Genomic DNA, 17322 nt, shown 5'->3' with positions numbered 1-17322 from the left:
TGAAATTTTGTTTCAGGATACACGGATCCAAAACAATCATCTCTATTCTTATAAAAAACCGAGTTGATGATGATGGTATGTCTGCCATCTTGCAATATAGATCGTCCGATCTATATATAATAGATAGAAAGCAAACTATGACAATTTTACAAATAGATACCCGCACCTCTCTCTATATTTGTGCCAAATGGAAGCACACCCCGAGCACGAGGTCGATGAGACCCGTGCGCCGGTGGCCACGTGCATGGTATGCGCACTTAGCAAACCAAAAATTGTCAACCTCTCTCTATATTTGCAGATGGGGTCTTCCCTCGTTCATCCTTATCTCCCACAACCTCACTGTTGAGCAATTAAAAAAGAAAGACTCTGTAACAATCTGGCATGGTGGCCGCTGTCGTCGTCGTCCATCCTTATGCCTCCGCTCAGTCCGACTATCAATTACCACCACGCCCCACTCCTCCTCATCTTATCTCTCGCCTTTCTCGAGATCTCATTGGTTTTTACACATGAGATTACTCCCGCATTGGTCAATCACAATAGGCGTTTTATAAAAGAAAATGCATCTTGATGTCCCGTGTAATGCACGGGCATCTTGCTAGTTACATTCCAATCTTCAAATGCAGGGGACTACACTAACCAAAAACGACCCACAAATCTCTACTCCTAAAGGAGAAGTCCGTACATCGTTTCGTTCGTTACTCAGCTCCTCACGTTGATCGATCCCACCAATTTTTTTATCCCATCGATTCCTTTCCCTCCCCACGTTGCGGTTTTAGGTGATTTTTACTTGCCTAAAATCTATCAATTCCTTCCCCTCCCCACTGAACTTTTGGCCGAGAAAGAAAATCAGCATGCAATCCCTCATATTCCCATAAGGCAAGTTTCTTCAGAAAAATTAGGACAGAATATGATTTAATTACGTGATGCACTAGGTAAAAGGAGCGCTGCCTCCGACCAAAACTCCATGGTGCGTCACCAGTACCGCAACCCTAACTTCTAACCAGTCACGATTCCCATCCTATTATTTTGTTGCGGCTTTCTCGTCGTACTTCCGTTGATGGTGGGCGCGCGACAAGACCTCGTCGACGGTGGCCAGACGGACTCCTCTTCTCGTCTACGGCAGCGGCACGGCAAAACATCGTCGCCTGTAGCCGGACGGTGTAACATCCCTAGCTTTGCTATGCACTTGGACTAGCTTGGTTGCTATATCATGTCTAAATTTCTTTTAAACTTGAAATGGGGGATGATCAAACCCCTAGCACCAAAACAATGCAAATAGGTTCAACTTAATTTTTTTTCAATGAATCCAAATTGGTCTGCAAAAATGTTCATGATTTATGGAAGAAGGTGAAAACCATATCCAGAGATGATGGATATTTTTCCAAGACATTTTTGGTATTTGAATTAACACAATACCTATTTGAGTTGGAGCAAATAAATCCTATAAATATATTTATTGCTCTAAAAATTCTGAAACTTGAGGTGGGGCCCTGTAATAATATGATTTGCACCCACAAACAATTTCAGGATTTATGAAAGTGGTTTGGTCTTTGAACTAAATCAACACATACTGCAAAAAAAATAGAAAACAGAAACAAAAAAACTAGAGAGCGAGAGAGAGTGACTTACCTGGCCAACCCGTTACTGTAGCAGCCCAGCCCACTGGAGATGCCAGTCATCCCTTACCTCACGCCAGTAGGCAGGGGCGCGTGGCCTCCGCACGCCAGCACGCGCGCGGCCACCTCCTGCTTGCCGTCGCTGCTGCTGGAGGACGCCAAGAGCGCCACGGCACCCCCTGCATCTCCCCCCCCTCTCTGGTTCCTCCCTCTCCCCCCAGCACTTGCGCCGCAACCACCCGAGCGAGCCCGTCGCCGCCGTTCACTGCCACTGCGTCCACCGTTCTCCCCTCGCCTCCCCGTGCTATCCAAGACTTCCGCTGCGATGCCCTCGCCCTCCCCACCGAGCCACACTTCGCCGGAGGCCCTACATCGCCACCATCTGGTCGTCTTCAACCTCGGTACCCACCGGACGCCGTTCGTCGATTCGCCTCGCTCCGGTCGCCCCCGAGCCCACTGATCTGCGCATCGACCCCAGTGAGCTCCGTCGTCGTTTCGCCCTACTCCCCTGGTCGCGCTCGTCCGCTATCTGACCTCGCCGTCCTACCCGCAAGCTCTGGCCGTCGCGTTTGTCGTCGCCGTCGTTATGGTGGAGCAACGTCATGTCTGAGCACGTGGTCGAGCTCCTGCTGCCCCGTAGCTACCGCATGTGCTCTCTGTTCGATCGAACGCGAGCTGCAGCCCCGCGCCCGCGCTATCCCGAACTCTGTCTGCCGCCGAAGTCAACGCTGCGCTCGACTCAGGCCACCACTCACCCTCCTGATACTACCAATGGATGCGCGCAAGCGCCAGCAACCCCTTGCCGCAAACCGCTCGTCGGTCCGTGCCCTATAGCGCGAACCCAAAGCCCTCCGCCGTGCTGCGTGCTCGCCGGCGACCAACCCCGGCGGCAGCCGACGTGCCACCGTCATTAGTACTAATGACGGGGCTAACTAACCTCCTCTGTCACTGACAAATGGGCCCCACACCCTTAATTAATCACAGGTTTATCCCCCTGCTAAGATTAAGCTAATGCCCTTGGCCCACTGGTCAGCTTGACCTTGCCACCTCAGCGTTGACCTGGCCCCACTGGTCAGCCTCTGCTGCTGACCCTGTTACACCGACATGCGGGACCCAATGGTCAGGTTTGACCTGGATCAGCGTAGTTGACCTAGTGATGCCATGCTGATGTAGTAATCACTTTTTTGGAATTGAAATAAATCTTAAATGATTTATTTATTTCAGAAAATGTTGCAAACTTTGAAAAATCATAGAAATTCAACCGTAACTCCAAATGAAATAATTTATATATGAAAAATTATCAGAAAAATCCAATCTATCCATATGTACCTTTTTCATGCATGTTTGAACAAGTTAACCTCACTGAATAGGACAATTCATGATTATGGAATAAATGGTAATTAGTTTTGGAGTTGGAATTTGCTATATGTTTGAGTTCCACTTCAATGAATATGATTAACTGTTGCACTAGGTCAATCCAGTACCTTAATATGACATGTCATTCATTTGGATGTGCATTGCATTGATTGTGTTCTTCCTTGTTTGCCGGTGGTTGTTCCCTCTCAGTAGACGTGTTTCGACGAGGAGTTCGATGACACCGATGAAGAGCTATATTATCTTTGGAAGTGTCAGGCAAGCAAAACCCCCTTGTTCATTCCGATACAATCCCACTCTCTCGCTCCTGCTCTCTTTTACAGCATTAGGACAACAACGTTTCAACTGTTACATGTTGCGGTAGTTGAACCCCTTTCCTCTGCATGACCTGTCATTGCCACAGTAAATAGATGAAACCCACTAGCATGAGTAGGAGTTGTTTGAGCCCTGATGTGCCTACTCATTCATGCTTGTTTGTCATGCTTGCTACTGCTTAGAGTTGAGTCAGGTCTGATTCATCGGGAATGAATTGGAATGTGGTGAACATATCCTACTGTTGAGAGCTAAGTGTGTGAACACGATTTGGTAAAGGTAGCGGTGAGAGGCCATGTAGGAGTACATGGTGGGTTGTCTCATTGACACCGTCCTCAGGAACTGAGTTCTGTGTTTGTGATCCATGAACAGTTACTACCACACATTGGGTTCCGGTAACTCGACCCCTCTCGGCTTATTAATCGCCTCGATCTCTGTCCAGGAGTTGCAACTAGTTTCTGGTGTTTGTGGGTAGTGTTAGTAGTCTACCAAGTGGCACCCGGTATAGGTGGGCTTGGGACAGACTAGGCACCGTGGCCGGGTATACCAAGCGTCGCCCGTTTGGTGGGCTTGGGAACCCTGTACACATCGTTTGGGGCCGTGAGCGACACCCCGGCCGGATCTCCTTGCGGGTGGAACCCGAATAGGCGATAAACCTGGACTAGAGACTTGCGGGGTTAGTCAGGTCGTGGCCAACTCCCTCGCCAGGCTTCCGCTTGAAGGTTGCCGAGATACACGACGTGTACATGGTGGTAAGTGGCGAGAGCGCGTGTGAAGAAGTACACCCCTGCAGGGTTAACATCATCTATTCGAATAGCCGCGTCTGCGGTAAAGGACTTCTGAGTTGCCTGTACAGTTCATAGACAAGTGAAAGTGGATACTCTAAAATACTCTAAAGTGGATACTCAAAAAAAAAATCTTATAGTCTAGAGATTGAAATATTTTGTGAGAAAAAATGTTTCTCATAACAAAAGTACTTCTCAAAACGTTTCCCATTGCACGGTGGAACAGAAAAACAGCACCATCCAGACTAGCTCTAGTCGCCTTCAATGGAAGTTGTCCTCCTTTGCGCTCTGTTTTGGAACAGAGGAGACAAAGGCATGTCGTTGGTTCTGCTGATTGGTGGGTCCAGGTTGGCCCAAAAAGAAATCACTTTTACATATTTCAATTGAAATTTCAAATACACGTTATAAAATTGGACTTTGCAAGCACGAGCAAAAGGTAATTAGGATACACACAACTGTATATGCATTTTATTCTATACTAACAATATGCTTCATGCCTACAAACTACCGCGGTACACGCAGAGACGACGCGAACTCCTGCTCTTGGCTGAATTGGCGTGAGCCATGCTGACCAATCACCGGAACAACACAACCACGCCCAACGTCTCCCGTAGCTTCACGGCGAGGTTGTGCCCCTTCATGCGGCCCCGCCCTTGGTACAACACGGCGCCCCGCCAGGAGCTGCAGCCTCATCTCCACATCCTTCATGGTAGGCCTCTGCACTCGTGTCAGACATAGGCACTCCTCCGCCAACCGAGCCATGCACAGAACCCGTTCCCCATTCGCTTCATCGAGGATCTGAGCGTCCACTGTCTCCTCGAGGGGCCTCTCCCTCATAGCCCACAAGAAGTAGTTGGACAGGTTCTGCTTCTCGCCATACTCGTTCTGAATGATCGGCTTCCTCCTCGTCAGCAGCTCAACGAGTATCACTCCAAAACTATAAACATCGCTCTTTTCGTTGAGCTGACCGGTGTGGTAATACTCCGGATCTAGGTACCCAAACGTGCCCTGAACGGCAGTGACTAGGTGTGTCTGGTCGATCGGGATCAGCCTCGACGCGCCGAAGTCTGAAACCTTTGCGGTGTAGCTGTCCGTCAGGAGCACGTTCATGCACTTGACGTCTCTGTGTAGGATCGACACGGAAGCCGCGGAGTGCAGGTACGTGAGCGCGCCTGCAATCTCGGTGGCGATCCTCAGGCGCTCCTCCCAGGACCACGGCGACAAGCTACCGTTCTGCTCGCGGTGCAGGAGGTCGTAGAGCGTGCCGTTGGAGACGAACTCGTAGACAAGCAGAGGGACCTCAGATTCTAGGCAACATCCATGCAGCTTCACCACGTTCCGGTGGTTGATCTGCGATAGGATGGAGACCTCGTTGATGAACTCGTCGATCTCTCTGATCACCGCAAGCGTTGATTTCTTGATGGCCACCACTCGCTGGTCGGTCAGGATGCCCTTGTAGACAGTGCCATGGCCACCGCGTCCAACCACACGGGTGTGATCGAAATTATTGGTTGCCTTTTGCAGCTCCTCCAGGGAGAATATCTTTGTGCCGCCATCACTGGCACTTTGATCGGAAGAGATCAGCTGTTCTAGCAGAATGCCTCTGTTCTTACGGAAATGCCTCTTTCTCAAACGTTTCTGAACATTTCTCTTCCATCTCCGAGTTAGAATAGCAACAATCGCGGCAAGAAACAGAATGCCTGCACCACTGGTTAGTCCAATAGTAACACCTGCAATAGATGGCCCGTTTAAGTGAGTTATTTATCTCCAAGATATAGCAGAAACCATAATACGTATGAACTTATTAACTTTTTCACCTAATATTATAGTAGTTGGCTTGCATTTTCCTGTGGCGCTATTGAAATCTGTTCCATGAGGACAACTGGTACATGTATAGCTTCCGAAAGTATTCTGGCAGATACCCTTGCATTTATCTGGCCGACAGCACTCGTCGGTATCTGCACAGTAAGATATCTGATTATCTTTCTGTTATACGAAATTTGTATGCAATATCTCTCCAACAATGATACGTGCAATTTTCACAACAAAAACTATCCATTTATTTGACCCATGCCACTAATATGAGCTTCAACACAGCAATATATAGTGTTTGCATAGTTAGTGATGTTCATAAATTTTGGTATGTATCCGCCTCGTAGTGTCTCTGAGATTGTTGGAAATTAGTTGCAGGGGGCAGGGGAAGTTAAATAGTCGTGCTCACAGAGTTTAGTGTAGGAACATACTTTATGTTGGTCGATTTGTCTATGAACGGGTCTTTTTTTTCTTGGCAAAGGGAAAGCCGACTAATCTTTGTTGGCCATCTTCTTATGTATCAACTGGTTGCGGCAACGAAGTTTTATCGCACTGGTAGAAGCGAGTGGTTCAGCTGATGCCATGGGGTTGGAGTTCGCTACCGGAGACTTTATGTCCCTCTTCAAACAATGTAATGTTTGATTTATTTATTTTTTCCATGCCTTAGGTAGGTTGTCGCTTCCTGGTCATCTTATGATGTGAATATTGTATTGACATTGTAATAAGTTACTTTATGTGCATCTTTGGGTGCAGGGGACGGAAAGGTGTAATGAAAGAGGTAATCATTTTGCTCTCAATTTGGTATTACCCCTCGCACGGTTATGCATGCTTGAATGTGGCTTGGGAGTAACTATCCGTAAGTTATCTATTTTTGACATCTCAGCTGTGTTTCTGAGTCTTTGGGTCATCATATCCAACCATCCCGATCTCATCCCACTTTATACTTGTGTAAACTATAGGGGCCAAAAAATTACACAAACATTACACTAAAACTGCAAGCTTTCAGAATACAATTTTGGGCTAACTAATATTTATTCGGGAAAATTGTTCTCTTGGGGAAAAATTAATATGCAACTTTCGGTGACTGTGATTTACGGAAAATTCAGACAACTTAGGAAAAGTAAAATGATTCTGAGTGTACCTGTACATCCATCTTGGAGGTAAGGATTTCCTTCAAAACCAGGAGAACACTTGCACCGGTAACCGACATGTTTGAGTGTTCTATCGTCTGTGACATCAATGCAGCCGCAATGGGTGCTGACACATCTGTAGTCGCTCTCGTTCATAGCATCCTTGCATGGCATGAAATCGATAGCCCACTTCACCATGCCCGACTGTACAGATGATATGTAGAGCGTAGGGTCTGAGTTCGAACCAGAATCGTCTGGCTCTAGTAACTCCTGAACTTGCAAGATACCATCATCAATAGATATGTCTGTGACGAACTTTCGAGCTGTCATTTTAAGGACCGGTGGTGTACATGCAAGGTGGAGATGGGGCTTTGCAAAGCAACCAAGATCTGTACCGAAGGGGAATGGGATGCTCACGTCCCCGCATGATGTAGGACAATCCTTTCTCGGCTGCATGGAGCCGTATAATCCGTATAATTCTGTTGAAGGCAGAAAGAATACCAAACATTTGAGGAAATGAACAACAATAAATAGACGGAAATGTTAACGCCCACACGTGTGGGCGTTAGCCAACTCACCCACACGCCTCCATCACCGTCCAGTAATTTCTACACGAATCTTGACACGAATTAGCTGATTTTGTATGCCACGTAGGACAACTCGCGTGTGTGGTGTGTGAGAGAGGTCACTCACACATCCATTTTACCACACGGAGGGATCGGTGTGTGGGCGTTTAGTAGTTCGCCCACACACCAGTTTTCAGTCACGCACAAGGGCTGGTGTGTGGGCGTTTGCCATTGCGCCCACACGCCCGCCTTCTCTCCCACCCCCAAGCTGCCAGTTGCCATGCGTTTTGCAGTGTACATGGCAACTACCCTAGTGTGATTGTAAGCAGATGACAACTTTTTTTTACTCGAACATGTCAGTTGCCATATGTTTGGCATGGTACATGGCAAACTGCCCTAGCGTGCACGTAAGCAGATGGCAACTCTTTCTTTTTAAATGGCAACTGCCCTAGTGTGCTTGTGAGCACATGGCAACTCTCTCTTTTACCCGAACATGTTTTTTGCCATGCCTTTTTTGTAGCGCTACATGGCAACTGCCTAGTGTTAGTAGGTGGCAACTCCTAAAGTTTTGAAATCATGGCAATTGCAGTAGACCAGACCACACATGGCAACAGTTGTAGTTGTCCAAAAAATGGCAATCTGGAACTTTGACCTGAGATGGCAACTGCAGTTCAGCAAACATGGCAACTGTAGTTGTCCGACATGGCAACCGTAGTTCAGCGACATGGCAACTGCACTTAAACGAACATGGATGAGGGTCCGGCCCATGGCAACTGCGGGGCGCGCGATAAAGTAGCACGTGGGTCGTGCGGGACCACGAGGTACGAGGCCTGACGTACCAGACGTGTGGGCGTTATCTATTTCGCCCACACGCACGCGTGTAAAAGGGATCGGGAGGGGGAAAAAAAGAGACGTGTGGGCGCTAGTTGTTTTGCCCACACACAGACGTGCGAGTTGGTCCTTTTAGACACCACACAGAACGTGTGGGCAGATTTCTTAACGCCCATACGTGTGGCAGTTATTGGCGTCCTAAATAAATAGATAAATTAAGATTGTATTTGGTTCCTTAAAAGATCAAGGGTTTAACTGATACAACAATGCATTTTAAAGGGCATTTCACCTCACCTGGTCAAGACCTTTTATCCCTTTAAACCCCGCATACCGGACCGGAGGGAGTACACAATAGTATGTTACTATATCCACTGACTCAACCCTGTTTCCCTATTCTTAAACCATACTGTATTATCTAGTCAAAAGAATCATGGCAATTAAGCTGACTAGGCTTTGGAAACATGGAAAGTAGGACTAGGTATTTAACCTAGCTGAGTTAGTTAGCTAACTAGTCTAACGCAAAAAAAAAAATTAGCTAACTAGTCATTTTATCCTTGGACTGAACGCAGCATATATACTACTACTAGTACTAAGAGTTACCACCGTCACATAATGGAGAGATGACCTGGCGGATTACCTTTTATGCAGCCGCCATAGACGTAAGGGTTGCCCGCGCCCGACTGGCAATAGCAAACATATCCCCCGATCGGCGAGTCATAGCACTCGCTCTGGTTACTAACGCAGGCATAGCTGTCCTTGTCCTCCATGGCACGCCTGCAGTTCGGCTGGTAGGGAATAGACCAATCCAGCTGAGCTGTTCCTGAGTATTGAGACCCAGAGTATGCACCAATCGGGGTGAAACTTGGGTCCATATTATCGCTGATGTAGGCTTGCACTTGTTTCGAGTGTGGAGTGCCGTTGATGCGCGAGATGTCCAGAGTGAACGCCCTTAGGTTCACTTGTATATCAATGAAACAGCATCCGAGGCCAACCATGGCATCACACGTTCCTGTGGGTAGCTTCTCCATGACTTGAGCTTCTGCACAGACGACGGAACAGTTCCCAACCTCAACGGCCGAGTTATGAATGAACAGTGAGGCCTTGACGCCGCAGCCAACAACGAACAAGGACATGTTTGACGAGCCAGATATGGCAAAGGGCCTAGCTGGAGCTTCCCAGTGGATGGAGTAGTCGCGGACGCCGGGAATCATTTTCGTCGAGTACGAGAGAATGGTGTTCACGTAGAGGTTGAAGTTGGCATCCACATAAACCTGAGACAACTTTAGGATTGAGTTGCCCATGCCCAGCATGAGAGGACTCTCGTTGGTGTTCTTGTCGACAGCACAGGTGAGATTGAAACCAGGCAAGGAGCACGAAGGATCTAGCCCGAACGGGTAAGGTATCACTTCAGAACCACAAGTGTTGGGACAGTTTCTTCTAGCCGTAGTCACCGTGGCAATTGTTGTCGGCAGCAGCACGAGCACCGCAATTATGACTAGTGATACCATGGCCCTGCTCATCTTGCATATGTATACTCTGTTTCTCTGTTTGTGTTGGATAGTACCGGTGCTTCAACTTGTTAGTGCTATATAGCATGCATCTAGCGTTCTAGCGGGATGCATGTTGGGTCTCACTCAGTGACTAGTAGCAGAAGGATTGAAGACGGCTCTCGCTGAACCACATGCGGCCTGTGGAAGAAGAGACACCATTGTTGACTAGTTGAATAGACTCACACGTGGAAACAAACTTGTGGACCGTGGAAGAAGGGACACTATTGTTGACTAGTTGTAGACATGTACCTCTCGGGTTGGTCTATGCTAGTTTATGAGCCATGTTAAAAGATCGTGGATGTCGCCTAGAGAGGGGGGGTGAATAGGCGTTTTAAAATAATTACGGTTTAGGTTTGAACAAATGCGGAATAAACCTAGCGGTTAATTTGTCAAGCACAAAACCTACAACAACTAGGCTCACCTATATGCACCAACAACTTATGCTAAGCAAGATAGACTACTAGGTGATAGCAAGATATATGATAAGAAACAATATGGCTATCACAAAGTAAAGTGCATAAGTAAAGAGTTCGGGTAAGAGATAACCGAGGCACGCGGAGACGACGATGTATCCCGAAGTTCACACCCTTGCGGATGCTAATCTCCGTTCGGAGCGGTGTGGAGGCACAATGCTCCCCAAGAAGCCACTAGGGCCACCGAAATCTCCTCACGCCCTCGCACAATGCAAGATGCCGTGATTCCACTAAGGGACCCTTGAGGGCGGTCACCGAACCCGTACAAATGGCAACCCTTGGGGGTGGTCACCGAACCCGTACACTTTGGCAACCCTTGGGGGCGGTCACCGGTACCCGTCAAATTGCTCGGGGCGATCTCCACAACCTAATTGGAGACCCCGACGCTTGCTCGGAGCTTTACACCACAATGATTGAGCTCCGAACACCACCAACCGTCTAGGGCGCCAAGGCACCCAAGAGGAACAAGCTCTAGGGTGCCCAAACACCCAAGAGTAATAAGCTTCTCAAACTTCATTTCCACGTATCACCGTGGAGAACTCAAACCGATGCACCAAATGCAATGGCAAGGGCACACGGAGTGTCCAAGTCCTTCTCTCCCAATCCCACCAAAGCAACTAATGCTAGGGAAGAAAATGAGAGGAAGAACGAAAGAAGAACACGAAGAACTCCAAGATCTAGATCCAAGGGGTTCCCCTCACTTAGAGGAGAAAGTGATTGGTGGAAACGTGGATCTAGATCTCCTCTCTCTTTTCCCTCAAGAACTAGCAAGAATCATTGGAGGGATTGAGAGTTAGCAAGCTCGAAGAAGGTCAACAATGGGGGAAGAACACGAGCTAAAAGGATTAGGTTCATTGGGGAAGAAGACCCCCTTTTATAGGTGGGGAAAAATCCAACCGTTATGCTCACAGCCCGCACAGAGCGGTACTATCGCTCCAAGGAGCGGTACTACCGCTAGGGCGGAAGTATCCCTTTGAAAAACAACAGCGAGGAGGCAAAAGGCCAGAAGAACCGCCGGAGCGGTACTACCGCTCGTCCTCACGGTACTACCGCTCGACCTCACGGTACTACCGCAAATGGTAGCGGTACTACTGCTTGCGAGCGGTACTAAAAAAATACATCCGGGCCTACCACCGCCAGATTTGGGACGAGTTTTTGGTCCGGAGCGGTACTACCGCTGTAGGAGCCGTGGTAGTACTGCTCTGGAGCGGTAGTAAAAAATTACATCCGCTCCAATTCGCGGTAGTACCGCTGCAGCCTTTTCAGAACACCAAAACTGCCACAACTTTTGCAAACGGACTCCGAATTCGATGAAACCAAGTTTGTTGGAAAGCTAGCGACAAGGGCTAACACAATCTTCAAAGAAATATCAATAAGAAGCAAATGAGAAAAGGCCCATAACAAAATGGTGAGAACCCTTCCTCGGAAAAGACCGGTAAAACCTCCAACACCGAAAACATCATAGAAGATGCATGCGAACTCCATTTTCGATGAACTCAAGCTTGTCATAAAGATGACCATAAGCTCTAAGACTCACAAAGAGAACCAAACAAGAACCAAGAAAGATGATGCAAGGATGCAATGGTTTGAGCTCTCTACTAACGATATGATCAAGCTACCAACTTGAGAGCCCCCCTTGATAGTACGGCAAATGATCCTATAACCCGGTCTCCAAACTACCACCATGAGACCGGTAAAATAGAAAACCTATCAAGGGCAAATCTTTGCCTTGCACATGGTCCACTTGAGCTAGATGATGACGATTTTGACTCCCTCAAGTTGGACCACATTTCTTGATTGCGTTGGCTCGATGAAGACTAGATGATTGCTCCCCCATAGTCCACTATGGGTGAGCCACTCTTCGGCACATCTTCACAAGTCCATTGTCACCACAATGGACGGCAAGCTTCAAGCACTTGATCTCTTTGCAATGATCCACTTGAACTTGCACACGGCAATCTTGATGACGATCACCACTTGATGTCATCCTCTCCATGGGTTGAGTGATATCTTCCTCTTGACACAAGCCCATGAACACGTACCTAACCCCACGTAGAACTCTCATATAGACCATGGGTTAGTACACAAAGCACAATGGACAATGCTTACCAAATCATGGGATCACTTGATCCCTCTCGGTACATCTTCTACGCTTTGTGAGTTGATCAACTTGATTCACTCTTGACTTAGTCTTGATCAACCTTGAATCTGTCCAACTCTCATCATTTGGATGATGTCTTGAAGGTAAACATGAATGATCACACAATCTTCTTCTTCAAGACATGCTTGCAATAAGCTCAACTCTCACATGACCAAACTTTGGATAATTCCTTAATAGCACCTTGGTCAACACAAACTCTCCTTGAAACCAACACATGTACTCCAAGAAAAGCCTATGGACAAAACCTTCAAATATAACTCAAGGCAACCATTAGTCCATAGAGATTGTCATCAATTACCAAAACCAAACATGGGGGCACCGCATGTTCTTTCAATCTCCCCCATTTTGGTAATTGATGACAATCACTTTCAAGAGAGTTTATACAAGGAATTATGCATCACCATGCACTGCAACAACCAATAATGCATGCGAATGAGATGCAAAAGCTAAGGAAACATAAACCAAAGCTTCTCCACAAAACTCTCTGAAACTTCTCCCCCATTGGCATCGATTGCCAAAATGGGCGAAACACTTAGAGGGCCAATATGGATTCTGGTCCTCCATAAATTGTGTATTTCTCAACAAGAGAGTGGAATGCAATACACACATCCAACGGTAAATACTTGGAGGAAGACAAACTATATTGAGGCCCAAAGATTGCAAAAGGAAGATATGCCACAAAGACATAACAAAGAGAGAAACAAGCAATCAAGCAATCAAAAGATATCTATTGAAGCAAGCTATCAAAAGATACCAATTGAACCAACTAGGCCAATGATCCTACGAGCCACATGAATAAAAGATATTATGATATGAGTAAAGGAGTGTTCTAAAGAAACTAGAGAGGCTCCCCATGATTTGTGCACACATAAGAATATTTGAATTTGGAAACAAAGTGCACAAAATAGGATCATAGCTCCCCCAAAATCAATAGAAACTTACAACAAGTGCAAGTGATCATATAGAAAACTAAGCCTAGTACATGTAACAAACACATGGTTGAGCAATAAGTGAAAGAGGCAACTTAAGAATGGGCTCAACCAAAATGATGTGTGTGTCAAGGCAATGCACTTGAGAAGACTAATGTACGGATGAGCATTAAGCATCAATAAAGTCTTGAAAGAATGAGGCAACACAGTGCAAGGCCTATCATTCCCACACACAACAAGCAAATGGGTTCACAAGCTTACTAATAAGCATATAGAGAACCTATGCTTGTGACAACCCGTGGTGAAGATAGAAGATGAAAGCCTCATCAAGACGAGGGATACCAATTAAGATGGAAAAAGCCTCGTAGAGATAAGCATGAGGAAAATAATCTTCACCACACAAGAGTGCATCAAGATGCAACGAGATACGATACGCACTCAAGGCAAAAGCTTTCACAGAGCCACCAAAGAAATAACATAAGAAAGACAAGGTGGACGTGAAAGAAAGGATATCATCTAGAGATGTAATTTCTCTCAAGTGTATATGGTTCTAGGTAGACGAGATCATGATGATATATATCTACAAAGAAGGATGTACACCCGAAATAGTTACAACATGAAGGAACAAGATATCCAAAAGGAAGTCATACATATACCAATATGATATTTGCTTGGAAGTATAGCACATGGCTAGATATGGTGATGCATAGCAACGAGAGGGGAGAGTGTGATCTACGTACCCTTGTAGATCGACAGCGGAAGCGTTGTGACAACGCGGTTGATGTAGTCGTACGTCTTCACGATCCGACCGATCCAAGCACCGTTACTCCGGCACCTCCGAGTTCTTGGCACACGTTCAGCTCGATGACGATCCCCGGGCTCCGATCCAGCAAAGCGTCGGGGAGGAGTTCCGTCAGCACGACGGCGTGGTGACGATCTTGATGTTCTACCGTCGCAGGGCTTCGCCTAAGCACCGCTACAATATGACCGAGGTGGAATATGGTGGAGGGGGCACCGCACACGGCTAAGGAACGATCACGAAGATCAACTTGTGTCTATGGGGTGCCCCTTGCCTCAGTATATAAAGGATGGAGGAGGAGGAGGCCGGCCAAGGCAATTGGTGCGGCCAGGATGTGGAGTCCTACTAGGACTCCAAGTCCTAGTAGGAGTCCACCAAGAGGGGAGGAAGGGAGAAGGAAGTGGAGGAGAAGGAAAGGTGGCCGGCCCCCTTTTCCCTAGTCCAATTCGGACCAGAGGGGAGGGGGGCGCAGCAGCCCCTTGGCCCTTTCTCCTCTTCCCACTAAAGCCCATCAAGGCCCATTGCTTCTCCCGTAACTACCCGGTACTCCGAAAAATACCCGAATCACTCGGAACCTTTCCGAAGTCCGAATATAGTCGTCCAATATATCGATCTTTACGTCTCGACCATTTCGAGACTCCTCGTCATGTTCCCGATCTCATCCGAAACTCCGAACTCCTTCGGTACATCAAAACTCATAAACTCATAATATAACTGTCATCGAAACCTTAAGCGTGCGGACCCTACGGTTCGAGAACAATGTAGACATGACCGAGACATGTCTCCGGTCAATAACCAATAGCGGAACCTGGATGCTCATATTGGCTCCTACATATTCTACGAAGATCTTTATCGGTCAGACCGCATAACAACATACGTTGTTCCCTTTGTCATCGGTATGTTACTTGCCCGAGATTCGATCATCGGTATCTCAATACCTAGTTCAATCTCGTTACCGGCAAGTCTCTTTACTTGTTCCGTAATACATCATCTCACAACTAACTCATTAGTTGCAATGCTTGCAAGGCTTATGTGATGTGCATTACCGAGAGGGCCCAGAGATACCTCTCCGACAATCGGAGTGACAAATCCTAATCTCGAAATACGCCAACCCAACATGTACCTTTGGAGACACCTGTAGAGCTCCTTTATAATCACCCAGTTACGTTGTGACGTTTGGTAGCACACAAAGTGTTCCTCTGGCAAACGGGAGTTGCATAATCTCATAGTCATAGGAACATGTATAAGTCATGAAGAAAGCAATAGCAACATACTAAACGATCGGGTGCTAAGCTAATGGAATGGGTCATGTCAATCAGATCATTCAACTAATGATGTGATCCCGTTAATCAAATAACAACTCTTTGTCCATGGTTAGAAAATATAACCATCTTTGATTAACGAGCTAGTCAAGTAGAGGCATACTAGTGACACTCTGTTTGTCTATGTATTCACACATGTATTATGTTTCCGGTTAATACAATTCTAGCATGAATAATAAACTTTTATCATGAAATAAGAAAATAAATAATAACTTTATTATTGCCTCTAGGGCATATTTCCTTCAGTCTCCCACTTGCACTAGAGTCAATAATCTAGTTCACATCGCCATGTGATTTAATAGCAATAGTTCACATCACCATGTGATTAACACCCATAGTCCACATCGATATGTGACCAACACCCAAAGGGTTTACTAGAGTCAGTAATCTAGTTCACATCGCTATGTGATTAACACCCAAAGAGTACTAAGGTGTGATCATGTTTTGCTTGTGAGATAATTTTAGTCACCGGGTCTGTTATATTCAGATCCGTAAGTATTTTGCAAATATTTTATGTCAACAATGCTCTGCACGGAGCTACTCTAGCTAATTGCTCCCACTTTCAATATGTATCTAGATTGAGACTTATATTCATCTAGATTAGTGTCAAAACTTGCATCGGCGTAACTCTTTACGACGAACCTTTTTTCACTTCCATAATCGAGAAACATATCCTTATTCCACTAAGGATAATTTTGACCGCTGTCCAGTGATCTACTCCTAGATCACTATTGTACTCCCTTGCCAAACTCAGTGGTAGGGTATACAATAGATCTAGTACACAGCATGGCATACTTTATAGAACCTATGACCAAGGCATAGGGAATGACATTCATTCTCTTTCTATCTTCTGTCGTGGTCGGGCTTTGAGTCTTACTCAATTTCACACCTTGTAACATAGGCAAGAAACTCTTTCTTTGACTGTTCCATTTTGAACTACTTCAAAATCTTGTCAAGGTATGTATTTATTGAAAAACCTTATCAAGTGTCTTGATCTATCTCTATAGATCTTGATGCTCAATATGTAAGCAACTTCACCGAGGTCTTTCTTTGAAAAACTCCTTTCAAACACTCCTTTATGCTTTGCAGAATAATTCTACATTATTTCCGATCAACAATATGTCATTCACATATACTTATCAGAAATGATGTAGTGCTCCCACTCACTTTCTTGTAAATACAGACTTCACCGCAAGTCTGTATAAAACTATATGCTTTGATCAACTTATCAAAGCGTATATTCCAACTCTGAGATGCTTACACCAGTCCATAGATGGATCGCTGGAGTTTGCATATCTTGTTAACACCTTTAGGATTGACAAAAACTTCTGGTTGCATCATATACAACTCTTCTTTAAGAAATCCATTAAGGATTGCAGTTTTGTTATCCATTTGCCAGATTTCATAAAATGCGACAATTGCTAACATGATTCGGACAGACTTAAGCATAGATACGAGTGAGAAACTCTCATCATAGTCAACACCTTGAACTTGTCGAAAACTTTCGCGCCAATTCTAGCTTTGTAGATAGTAACACTACTATCAGTGTCCGTCTTCCTCTTGAAGATCCATTTATTATCAATGGCTTGCCGATCATCGGGCAAGTCCACCAAAGTCCACACTTTGTTCTCATACATGGATCCTATCTCAGATTTCATGGCA

At 46.1% G+C, this 17322-nt stretch overlaps 1 protein-coding gene across 1 annotated transcript; it reads right to left on the bottom strand.

Annotated features, from left to right (window-relative positions):
- Positions 1–4185: 4185 nt before the first annotated feature.
- Positions 4186–9977, bottom strand: LOC125530904 (wall-associated receptor kinase 17-like). The gene is made up of 4 exons (XM_087513866.1): positions 9064–9977; positions 7041–7508; positions 5905–6045; positions 4186–5817 (listed from the first exon to the last, which is right to left on the bottom strand). The coding sequence occupies exons 1-4, from the start codon at positions 9944–9946 to the stop codon at positions 4592–4594; spliced, it is 2718 nt and encodes a 905-aa protein (XP_087369992.1). The 5' UTR covers positions 9947–9977; the 3' UTR covers positions 4186–4591.
- Between the last annotated feature and the right edge of the window lie 7345 nt (positions 9978–17322).

Source organism: Triticum urartu, chromosome 3A (genome assembly GCF_056163025.1).
Source record: "Triticum urartu cultivar PI428250 chromosome 3A, HENAU_Tu73, whole genome shotgun sequence".
NCBI classification, from domain to species: Eukaryota; Viridiplantae; Streptophyta; class Magnoliopsida; order Poales; family Poaceae; genus Triticum; species Triticum urartu.
This window is presented reverse-complemented; position numbering and strand designations above follow the sequence as displayed.